General features: G+C 40.6%; 1 protein-coding gene across 1 annotated transcript in view; it reads left to right on the top strand.

The window, feature by feature from the left end:
* The window catches only part of LDLRAD2 (low density lipoprotein receptor class A domain containing 2), a 405,458-nt gene extending 393,372 nt beyond the window's left edge, over positions 1-12,086 (top strand). The window contains exon 5 of the mRNA XM_069610949.1: positions 9,079-12,086. Coding sequence (XP_069467050.1) covers positions 9,079-9,365 — 287 coding nt within the window. The 3' untranslated portion in view covers positions 9,366-12,086. The remainder of the gene's footprint in view (positions 1-9,078) is intronic.
* Positions 12,087-13,034: the final 948 nt, after the last annotated feature.

Raw genomic sequence — 13,034 nt, 5'->3', positions numbered from 1 at the left:
TCGCTGTGCAACGCACAGTACCTGCCTGTAACAGCTTCATCGACTTTGTGCAGCCCGCTGTGCACCGGACCTTCTCCTGCATCAATGGTGTGACTTTTCGCAGCTCGTGCTATGTACTGCACTTTACCTCTCGTCTCTTTTGATTTGTCTGTGCTTTATCTGTTGTAGCCCCTGCACCGCAGGGTGGTGACTTCCTTTATTGACCTACCTCTCCACCTGCACACTTGATGTAGGCCCCTCCTCGTGAGTCGAGGCTTTTCCAACTGTGCACCCTTTTGAAGCATCTCCTTGCTTTGCTGCTAATTGTTTCATCTGCACTGTTTTTACCATTTCTCCCCACTAGTGTATTCATCTGCCTCCTTCTGCAGCCCCCTCCCTACTTCGCCCTTCTCTGTCTTGCTTGCACAGTACTTGCACTATCGGAATGACATAATTGCATGTCTGTTCGCCTGATGTAGCCACTCTGTCCACGAGGTGTGGTTTTTCCAGGCTGCAGCCACTCTCACCTGCTTAGCCTTAGTGCATGACTCTATGCCTGCGGTCCCTCTGTCCCTCAGGCAAGGATTTTCCAGGCTTCAGTCACTCTTAACTGCCTTACTCAACTGCATGTCTGGTTTTTCCTCACTGCAGTTTACCTACTTGTTCCCGCACTTAATTTGTCACCACTCCCCCACCCCTTTTTTTGTTCAGCATTTGCACATTCCAGATCGTCTCACAACCTAGTCAGAATGCTATGTTATTGTCTTCTTCCCTCCCTCTGCTCCTGCACTCCCATTCCTCCCTTTTTTCTCCTCCCACTCTATAGCACTTGCACGTTCAAATGTTTCTAGACCTATTAAGAATGCGCGCACCTGTGTGAAGCATCTTGGAAGCACCGCTTTGCCGCTCGTGCTGCTCCTGTGGACCTTGATCTGGACTTTGATCCTGACCTCAACTATTACGTGGCAAGCGGAAATATTGAATTTATTGTGGATTACAAACACATGGCTCCTCCTCCTTGGCGGCTGCTACGCATAAAAACTAGCATGTGTGTGCGCACACCTGTGGGAAGCACCTTGGAAGCACCGCTTTGCCGCTCGTGCTGCTCCTATGGACCTTGATCTGGACTTTGATCCTGACCTCAACTATTCCGTGGCCAGCGGTAACCATATTTCACAGCCCACTAATATCATCCATTGTGGACCTTTGAACACTATATAACTATCTGCATTATCCTGCCTCTCCTTATTTAGGAAATATTGGACTTATTGTGGATTACAAATGCTTGGCTCCTCCTCCTTGGCTGCTGCGCATAAAAACACGACTGCGCGCACGCGCACACCTGTGTGAAACACCTTGGAAGTACCGCTTTGACGCTCGTGCTGCTCCTGTGGACCTTGATCTGGACTTTGATCCTGACCTCAACTATTCCGTGCCAAGCAGTAACCATATTTCACAGCCCACTAATATCATCCATTGTGGACTTTTGACCACTATATAACTATCTGCTTTATCCTGCCTCTCCTCGTTTAGGAAATATTGGACTTATTGTGGATTACAAACGCTTGGCGGCTCCTCCTTGGCTGCTACGCATAAAAACGAGCACGTGCGCGCACCTTTGTGAAGCACCACTTCTCCACAGCGGCGAGAGTGGCGAACGGTGAGTGTTGGCAACTGGTGGTTCACATTTGGGGTGTTACTGTGTCGCTGCAGGATTTGCGAGTGGGGCACTGAATCCAAGCAACAAAAAAAACAACACATGCTTGTACGTCTCTATTCCTTGAAAACAAGCATGCCCGAGCACTTGAACACACCTCAGGCCATGGCGTCTGTTGAGCGTAATGAATCCCGACGAAAAACCTTGCAGAAGATAATTGTCTTAACACTGGTGCCAGTTAACAAGCGTATACCCTCTAACACAGATATTCGCGATTTTTGCTCAGTACGCCCCGGGTGCGTTCCTGTGTTGTGTTCACAATCTGCCCAAAAGGGACTGGAGATGATTGATGCCCACATGAGGCAAGTTGAACCAACAATGCAACACCACCTTGCCTACAGGCTCCCTAACATTATCATTATCAATTCAAACACACTGAGAAGCGCTAAATCCACCCAAGTAATTTCTGATCAAACAATATTGGGAGGAACTCACTCCCCTCTGCGTCCTGTACTGGACTCAATAGCTTCTGAGGTAGTGGCTGATCCCCCAAATACAAATCATGTAATCGCAGATATCTCAATCCATGCAAATGTGTGTGAAGTATCTCATAGCATGAATAATACCTCCTCAACTAACCATCATGACAGATGCTCAATGAACTCTTCAGTTCATTCGGCGTCATATGCACAACCAACACTGCGAAGGCGCATGCTATCACAAGCGAGAGCACTGCAAACGCATGTAAACCAGAGTGTGATTCTGGAAATAATTTTATCGGCGGTTAACCCTACAATATCAAGTCTGTTTAAACTTTTTGAATCATTAGCCCAAAATGGCCCAACAATCAGTTCAAATTCAACTGATAGCAGATTGAATTGTGCGAGAGATCCTCATTAGAACAAGCAATACAATCTCAATTGAAAATTCCAAACCGTGTCCAGTACCTATTCTATCTGATTCACGATTAACGTCATTAGAAAAGCATATTATGTCCTGCGTTCTTCCCCAGGTTGATCAAGTAATCAGACCAGTAAGAGACGATATTCCAAATGCATCAGTTGTAAAAATAAATGACTCCTGGATTAGTGTGGAGCAGAATAATTCCCTGCAACTGGCCAACACCATTCCGAATCCTTCTGACATATTTACCGAAAAAAGAACAACACTAGAAAAACAGATCATACGAAAGTCTAAATCTAAATTGTTGGAACAAGAGCTTAACAAAAAAAGAAAATTAAGAAAATGCGAGCATTGAAGCCAGCCAGCGTTAAAAGCGCCAAACCATTAATTTGTGCCATCTGCAGAGCTTTAAAGAGCCCGGCAGATGTCACAAATGGGGAATCCTTAGGCAAAGAAACAACAGTTAAAAATGATACACCATTGAACATTTCTGAAGAACAAAAAAGAGAACGGTCTCTAACACTTGATCCCTTGAATGACATTATCACAGTAATAGAACAAGACATCCCAAGACCATCGGTAAAAACAGTGCAATCTCAGGTAGCAAATCAAGTAACATAAGAAACAAATGAGGAAAGATGCACGGAAATCAAAAAGGCAGTAGATGCCTATTTGGTAGAACATCTCAAAAATCAAACTTTGGATTTGCATGAACTTGAAGCCATTAGGGACTGCATACCAACAGAAGTAGTCCCCGGTGGAGGTTCGTTGCAGAGATTCCCAATGCCAAATAATAAATATGACCTATGTAGAACAAGCAAATTGAACATCTTTGCGGAAGTGCCAACATTAAAAGATATTACTTCTATTGACATAGAACAGGTTGAGTTTTTGAATGATGTGGACTTACCTATTGTGAGACTCTGGATCCCTTCTGGTGTGGTTTTGAATGCAGTGTGGAGGGCAAAGATGGATCTCTTCAGGTTAGGCTTTATTATAGCACAAAACCCAGAGATGAGCCATATGCCTCCATCAGCGAATCAAATTGATCAGCCCACATCAAATTGTATAAATTGTGAACATGCTAGAATTCAGCAACTAGCCATGCAACAAAATGAAAAGGCATAACCACCAGTAGAAAACTACAAAAAAACAAATACAACTGGCTAGATGGAAAACCCGCACTCATTTACACTTACAATCATCCAATGATAATCAAATGAATACATTTGGCATTTTAGTCCTTCAGTAAACCTGGCTTACGGTAACTCCGATATGGGATGACCATGCCATTATCCTACTACCAGCAAAATCAACGAACATCTGGCCTGCTGGTAGCTGTTAAACAAGCTCTGGGCTCACCATTCAAACTTGGGCAGCTCCAAACTATTTTATACAATTGGTCCAAATAAACGTTTTGATCGTAAAATAGCCCTGTTGAACTTATACAGGAATCCTGCAGGCATAGCAGATGATAGCTTTTACAAAGCATAAACATCACTGCTTGATATCATTCTAATGACCGCAAGTATATCCACTACCATAATTACGGGAGATCTTAATTTAGACTGCCTCAACTCCATGCATAAAGCAAGATATTCTGATCTCAGTAGATGGACCACGCTTAGATCAGAACAAAATTTTAGAATGGCAAATGGATCATTGACAGGTGATGTACCACCAAAGAGCACACGGAGGAGAGGGAGCTCGCAAAGTATGATTGATTACATCCACCTCGAGGATCATCTATTTGCAGTAGTAGACACATTTGAAATTGTGCAACAACTCCACAGTGACCATCATATGCTTTCCCTGTCATGGACATGGCAATCAGAATCAAACATCTCGAAAGCACAATGGTATAAGCTGGCATTAATTATCAACAATGTCAAAATTCGCTTATGTTGGTGTGATGACAACTTACAACTATTAAATAACAAACTAATACAGTGGAACCTGAGTGGTTCTACCAAGCAATATTCAGAAATCCTGGAAGGCTTGAAGTGGTCGATGATGACAGCCGGATCAAAAGCATTCCATCATAGCTCAGGATCAAAGCAGAGTGGCGAAAAGAATAAAAAACATTCTGAAACGGCCAATAGTGGAGAGACCAACAGCCTTAAAATCAGCGAAATATAGATTTTGCAATTGGACCAGACGACGAATGGCATGGTGGTTTCAATGTGACAGTGAAGCCATGCTGGAATCCTTGCATAATAAAAACTCAGCACAAACATGGCACCTTCTGAATAATACTAACTATAACATGCAGAGTAGTAGTCAAACAATTGGTGTCATGGAACATCAGTGGTTACAACATTATACTACTTTGTATGCCAACACAGCATTCAATGACATTGTGTATTTACAGCTGTCATCGGAAACATGGAACCTACATTACTCTGTCTGAATTATAAAGGATCCAATAAATAAATTGAGTGGTTTAAGCGCCATGGGCCCTGATGGGCTTAACAATGCCATGTTTAAGGCAGACGCTCGAAATTGGGCCATTATTTTGTATAACAGGACATAGTCACGAAACGCACCATTCCAATCTCGTGGTGCAAATCGTTGATTGTCACAATTTTTTTAAAAAGTTGACCGCTCATCCCCGACCAACTACAGGCCCATAGCTTTGTTGGATACGCCAGGTAAAGTCTTTGATCGATTAGTATTACGAGACTTTAATGCATGGATTAAGGTGCATCATCAACGAGATCCAAATCAGACTGGGTTTGTAGCTGGAATGGGGACAGGAATAAATCTTCTATGCCTTAATGCCATCAAGGTGCAAGCCCTCCTGACAAAACAACCCATTTATTTCTCATTTGTTGATCTCCACCCTGCATTCGACTCTGTTTCACGAGTCCTTCTTATTTCAAATCTCCCACTTTGTGCGATATAATCCATGCTTTTCATTCTAACACCTCTGTTCAAATAAGAATGACCATAGAGGGGCTGCTTTCAACATCTATTCACACAGCTAGAGGGCTGAAGCAGGGATGTGTCCTTGCTTCAGCCCTCTAACCTCTTTACACATGATGCCGGGGATGCATTTAAGGATATTACCTCAGATGCCCCTAAATTAAATGGTGTACTAATCCAAGCATTGTTCTGTGCTGATGATTTAGTTCTGATCTCAAAAACACCAATAGGTCTTCAGAGATTATTGAACTCCCTGTCTCAGTATATAGAGGAAAATCAATTGAAGATTAATCTTCAAAAGATAAAAATACTAGCAAGAACCGCTAGGAAACTAATTTGTGTCAAATTTTTGTGGACGATTAACATTTGTCTGGATACAGTATCTCAATATATATATCTGGGGATGATTATAGATCAAGAAGTGCAGAACAGAAGTCATCTCCTGAATCTTGAGGGTAAATCAACATCAGCTGTATCTCAGACAAAGATCATTATGTATAACCATGGCAAGTTTTCCTTAAGTCTGGCTATGACGTATTAGACACAAAGTCACACCGGTCCTTTTATATGGCATGGAATCAAGAACTATTTTGCCGAATTGTTTTTTTTGATAAACTTGACAGCAAATTCAGGAGACAAGTATTGCAACTTCCACAGTGCACCCCGCTAGCATGGTTGTGCTATAAATTAGGTCTTGTCTCATTGAATGCATTATATCCCTGGCAACTTTGTGCCATGTGTAGAAAATGCCTCATATCCTCTCAGTCAGGTACATTGCTTAGGACTCTATCCGATTATGCCTTTCTGTCCAACCATACGTTCACCAATTCTTGGACTATGGGCATTTATCGAATCTTGGCTAATGCTGATGTTGCTATGGAAGTCCTTGTCTCTGACCCAGACTGTGCTGAAATGAAAATATATCTGGCGGATTGGATAGAGACAAGGAACATTTATTTAATCTACAAACACTTTGCAAAAAATCCATTTGGGCGAAAAATGTTTCGGGTGATGGAACCATATTTATGTAAATCTCCGTCCCTCTCTATCAGATCCTCCATCCTTTGATTTAGATTGAACCTCCGGTCGACTTGTGATCTTATGGCTGATCAAAAATTACTACAAGTCAATAAAAACATCTGTCGATTCTGTAGAGAATCAGGCTGTAAATAGACATTAGAACATCTCATAATTCACTGCAGTACCTTGATAGTAGAAAGACAAAAATATTTTGCAAAACATTATACGTATCTAGGATCTTTGAGTCCTAACCTTAGATGGCAGTTGCTTTTGTCTACCCCCTCCATCGGCATCAGAATAGCAATGGTAAATTTCCTTTCAGCATTGGCATTGAATTACTAAATGCAAGTGCATGCCAACCTTGAATCGATTGGCTAATTGCTAACTCTGTTACTAACACAGTAGGGGTAAAATCAAGGGGTTCACCAACAATATCTTGGAAGATAACCAGGTTGATTTGAAATCTTACTTAGATGAGACCGGTAAAGTGAATATCGGCGAATTGGAATTAGCAAGGCCATCTCTTCCAGTGTAAAATGCCTGTTGTTTTTGTTTTTATGTTTCTGCGCTTCATTCTCATGCAATTACTATACATCGCTGATCGGCGGAAAGTGGTACTACTGGAAACAACTTAAATATACAAGGCCATGTTGCCTGATTGTGTTTTTTGAAGATGTAGGGCCGGAAAGTACTGTAAACAATCGTAACAATCTCCGGTTAAAATGAATTCACGTATGTAATATCTTTGCCGGGAAGATGATTGGGAAAGCATGTGTGAGCAAAGTGCGCTCGATTCGTGGCACGAGTATAATCCTGTAAGTAACCAAGATGAATAATGATAATGATCAGGATTAACCTGTTCACATCAGTTTGTGTCAACAGAGGATTCTGTGAGTGTGTTTGGAGGGTTTTGGATTCGAAAGTATTGGGCATAGTTTAACTTCTGTTGAAAAACATGAATTAATTTGCTGTCTGTGCTTGGACTGTTGCATGATATGAGAATTTAAAGACACCCAAACAATGATTAATGTAACTCAGTTTTTGATGAGCAACATAAGTTGCATCTTTACGCCAAATTGACTGTCCACAGGAGCCGACTTTACCTGTATCACATTGCAATTATTGTAATCACTGTCTTTTTCTTTTCTTATTCAACCCAGATGTTTGTTCTGTAAAATGGGAACTTTTATCTTTATTATGTTTATCGTATTATGTGATGTTACATTTTTGTTAATTTTAATATTTCTCTTAATTTTGCTAAATGAAATTTTCTAATTGAAAAGTTGATTAATTCAGCTAATTCAATAAAAAAGAATTAAGAACGTTTTGGTTATTTTACTCCCTTCTCCCCCACCTGTCTTGATGCACCTTGACACACAATTTTGATGCATATTGCGCATTACAAAAAAACAATCAAGAAATAGTGCCATTTGAAAACGCATACTTCTAATAAAAGCAGTATTTATCTTGTGCAGAAAATAGTTTTATTTTGTTTACAAATCCTTTGGCTTTGCTGCGTTAACATGTCATACATGCAACAATGTTTTCTTGTACAAACTGGAAAAACAACTATTCTCTGATTTTTATAGAGGAAAATGGGAAATCAAAATTTCACTTTTTAAAGCACTGGAGAAAGGTCACTAGAAACAAAAAAAACACTCAAACCGGGACAACCTAGATCTAAGCAATCTCATTGTCAAGAAAAAAACATTCATATCATAATACTGTAACAACCAAGAATTACTTTACAATCTTTTGCTCAAATTCAGGAAAGATACAATGTACCGACTCCTTCCTTTTTTCCCCATTTTTGCCGGCATTCAGAATCTTGCTAATCACAGTTATTTACCAGGATGTATACTTTCGGGGAGCAAAATCTAGGTGTTTGTGTAGGAGAGTACAACAGGGTGTTGGCAATAGGCCTTTCCAGTGGTGGATATACCATAACTTCAAAGAAGATTTTAAATCTGTGTAAGGTCTTGTTTTGGAAGTCCGGTTTCCTGTATCGGAAGTACCTTACCCCTAGGCACAATAATGAGTGGTGTCCAGCAGTGCTTGCTAGGGGAACACTCTTAAGAAATTTGAAAGGAAGAATAAATCACTTGTTCATCACCTGTCCAAATTTGACTCAGTTCTGGACACATTTCACCTCAGTGGTGGTGCTTTATCACCCAGTATTGGTGATGTGTTATTTTATTGTTTTATTCAGGGTTTACTCGATGGGGCATGGTCACAAAACCTATAGTCATTGTCAGTAAATTAATACTAAAGAACTGGCAGCATAGGGCTCCCCTTATGGTTGGGATAATTCTGAAGAATTGTTTTGTACAATGAAAAGAAGATTTTGAGTAAAACACAAGCCGTTCTTAAAAAATATGGCAAATATTTTCTGAATTCCCTTTCAAACCTGGAGTATGAGTGGTTACATGAATGGAAAATCCACCCATAGTTCACCTTGTTGTAACATTGTTTATTTAAGATAATTTGTTTTTCAATTTGTACTTGCAAAGAAGGATTGCTAATTAGTGTATTCTGGAAGAAAATTGACATGGAAATTAGATTCAAACTTTAACCAACTTTCCCTTTTTTAACAGATAAAAAGACTTACACATCCCTGTTGGCACTGTACATCATCCTGGGCTTGATTGTAGGCTTGGCATTGCTCTTCTGGTGCTGCTGGTCACCAGGATGGTTTATCTGGAGAGTCAGTGCCTGCCGTGCCATCCCCTGCTGCAACTCCTTCTGTGCCTCCTGCCACCTTTGCACCCGGAGCTGCGTCTGGAAGGACAAGGGTCGTCCTGGTAAAGTGACACCCCAAGATACAGCTAACATTCCAGCAACATCGGCCTCACAACACTCAGAAATCAGATCTCCTTGCTAGCTACTGTGGAAGGAAAGCTGTGGACCCCAGACCATCAATCCACCATGTATAATGCAACCCAGCAGCATTAGGACTACTGACACTCGACAGCCAAAATCACCCATGTTGGATCCTCAAAGTTAGGTTGATGGCCAGCCTACCAATCAATCATCACGAGCCAAACACCTGTCTGACAGGCCCTTAAAACACATTGGATATCTTACCTTATGTAGAGCCACAAGTACAGGACAAGGCTTACATTTAAGATCAAAGTAAATGATGAAAACCATCAACTGTGGTCAAGCTTTCTTTTATCTGTCCTAAAGTCATTCCAGGAACCACTTCTTCTAAAAGAAGTCTCCCATAGGAGTATATTTCTACAGACTGTTTAAAGTGAAATGAGCTTCACATTAAAGAGCGTCTTAACTTGCTATATACTGCTGTAAGTAATGGGATTACAGACCTCGATCTGTGGATCATGAAGAAATGAAAGGGCCAAAGACATCCATTCCTTGTACCTAGCCATGATTAGACCAGTTATCAATGATCAACCAACAGCTCACACATAGATCTCCAACCGTGAGAAATGAGGGCTACCTACCTCTTGAAGGTTTGCGATAACGTGATTGACAAGGGCAAGTCACACACACAAGGCATGACTAAGAGTTCACCCTTGCCAACCTTGGCTGTCTATATGTTTTTACAACACATGCCATTTAATAGCAGATATGTGGGCCCACACATCACCTTACGATGTTCAGTCACAGGTTAGAAACCATGTACATCCCATGTGACAGATGACTAACATGTATAAGCATTTCTTCTGGACTCAACTCAAGGTGAAAAAAGTATAGGAGAATGAGGAAGCCCATTGGCCTTACCAAACATTCCAGAGACATAATTTGCCTAGATGTTCATGCCCACAATTTATAAGTCAATGTGGCCAGCATTTCTTGGATGCAATTTATTATTTCAACTATCCCCCAAATTCAGGTCAGTATTAAGACTGTGGGAGCTAGATTGCACTATGCACCAATCGTTTTATTAACACTTCTTGGTCTAATGCCATGTCGTACATCATTGGCTAGCCAGGTTTGTCTTCAAAGGTTTAAACAGTTATCCCATTGCGCAATTGGGATGCACATGATGAAAGCAATGAAGTGTCAACGTTGGTGAACTCAAACTAGAGATTTGACTAAGTAAAGTGGTTAATTATCTTTAAACCCAATAAAACAACATGGAGAGGACACCCTTTCTTGCAAACAGCTGCTTTGGAGTTCATGTCACCTCACTGTGCATATCTCCCAACCCATCAAAGTGGACTAAATATCTTACGACAACTCTTCAGTCTCCATTGAGACAGCAGTACTAAGAAAAAAGAAAGAATTTAAGGTTTTTCACCCATTTGCATTGAATGATTTCAGATAAGTAAGTGCACAGTTCTTGAGGTTCCAGCACAGGCTTTTGGGAGAACAGGAAGGAAATCCTTGCATTGAGGGCTGGGGACGCTCTTTCTTCTAAACAGAATCGACTACCTCAGAGTCTGGAAGAATCAATCTATCTGTTAAAGGATTTCTAAGTCTTTACCTCTACTACTGAAATAAGTAGTAAACCAGATGCATCCTCAGGTTTCAAAACAATTTGCATACTCTGTCATTTCAAATGTCAGTTATGGTCGAGTCAAAACGGAGGTTTGGTGGTTAGATTGTGACATGGAAGAGATTTGGGTAATCTCTGAAGGGCAGCAATGGAAGATCTAGGGATCTTTCAATCATATGCCCCCAGTCCATTTTTAGGAGTTGGATTGGCCTAAGGAGAGACGCCAAATAGGTTCAAAAACCTTCTTGTGCTGGATTGTTTAATGTCATACAGCTAATGTCATTTCCGCTGTCACAATTAGAATGGTGTAATAACAAACTTTAGTTCAACCCCCCTCGCTGAAGTGCCAACCCCGGCACATTGGTGGATAATTTCAATAAAGATGTGGCCTGTTTTGGCATGCTCCAGACCTCATAGTAAACGCTTTTCTTGGTTGCCGGACATTTTTCATCTGTGGAAATGAACACATGAGGACATCATTTGTAATGGTGCAGTCCAATCTTATCTATATTACATTAGCACCAGTTGGTTGAACATTGTTTTGTTTCAGACTCCAATTTGTTTTGCAATTGATTAATGATCGACTTAGCGATCTAGGAACACAGGACCTTTTTTTGTTCAAAATTGTTATTTACTAGGTGGTGTTGCGCATAGCCACCTAATACCCTATGCCTAAAGCAGCCAAGTCTCCAACAGATAATATAAGAACACTGGGTTTGGTTAGGGAGTTGTTGCCTTGCTCTACCCTTACTTTGGTTATACACTTCTGAAAAGCACATCAATATGGCTAGCAACTATGGTCATGCGGTTATGGATGCCTGACTATAAAGGGCGAACCCACTTTTACACGATTAACTCTGCACCAAAAGAAACGTACGGTTTAGAGCATACTTCTTCCAAACAATGTGTATCTGCACCACCAGTTTCTTGCTTGTAGAAAAACAATACTGCCCGTCAACTCCAGACCAACTTACCATTATAATAGAATTCAGCAATGACCATGTGTAATGTATGATGTTATAAAGAATATAAAAATGGAAGTTGACCATTGTCCTAAAGAAAAGATGTAATCACCATAGACAGACAGGTGAAGAACACCTTTTATTTAATATATGAAATAAAGCAAACTCATTGAAAAGCAAACCGTGGAAGATGTGTGTAGTTTCTTAAAATTAAACTTTTAAACATCTCTCATTTATAGGTTAGGGTCCTTCTTTGGAGAACGGCACTTCATGGCATTCCAGACAAAGGATGTGTTTTTGTTCTGATTATAGAATTCTACTATTGGCAGCAGAGCAATAAGTGGGATGAGATACTCAGGGGAAACCCTAACATGCGTCAACCTTTTTTATGTGGGGAATGGCCAAAAGAAATATAGATCTTCAAAATACAAGCTCCATGATTGACTGGTATTTGGAGAACTGTCTGAATAATACATATTTTATGTTATTTAAAGACTATCAAGCAACCCAATGTTCAAGTCTGCAAGGGTAATGAAGTCGATGGACTCTAAACAAAATCCAGATTAAGGGGGGAATTTTGGTTTTCTTTGTGAATGATGAAATACTCAGGTTGTGAATGTCTTTCTTGTGCTGTACGCGTCAGTATTAGCAATGGCTAATCCCCCCCACTATCGCGAGTGGGTGTTTAGATTCTATTAAAGAAAGAGGTTAATCTGCATTTCATCTTCTTTACTCATCCATCAGCAAAATAAAATACACTAAGATTTCTTTTAAACCTATATTTTGAGTCAGAACAAGAGATGGAGCTCCTTAATGAGCTGGGATCATGGCCCCTGTAACAGCAAATCACAACAGATCACATCTCATAAAAGGCCTTGTTCTCAGTCCCTCTTCTGTGCTTGGAAACCAATTAAGCATTTTCCCATTAGAAATCCTCCACCTTTAGAGTTAAGCACAATCGGCAAACCAAGACCTCTTTCCACATGATTTCAGCCACTGCCATTGCAAGATCCATTATTAAGACACATTAGAGATAGCAAAATTGCTTCAGCGTGTTGTTCACTACTCAACTGAGTAAAGAGAAAGCGGGTGAAGGAGCAAATAATCCTAGAACTCCTAGTTTGTGACC

Source organism: Ambystoma mexicanum, chromosome 8 (assembly GCF_040938575.1).
Source record: "Ambystoma mexicanum isolate Mex_15411 chromosome 8, UKY_AmexF1_1, whole genome shotgun sequence".
Classification (NCBI taxonomy): Eukaryota; Metazoa; Chordata; class Amphibia; order Caudata; family Ambystomatidae; genus Ambystoma; species Ambystoma mexicanum.
Note: the sequence above shows the minus strand (reverse complement) of the source record. Positions and strands in the feature narration are given on the sequence as shown.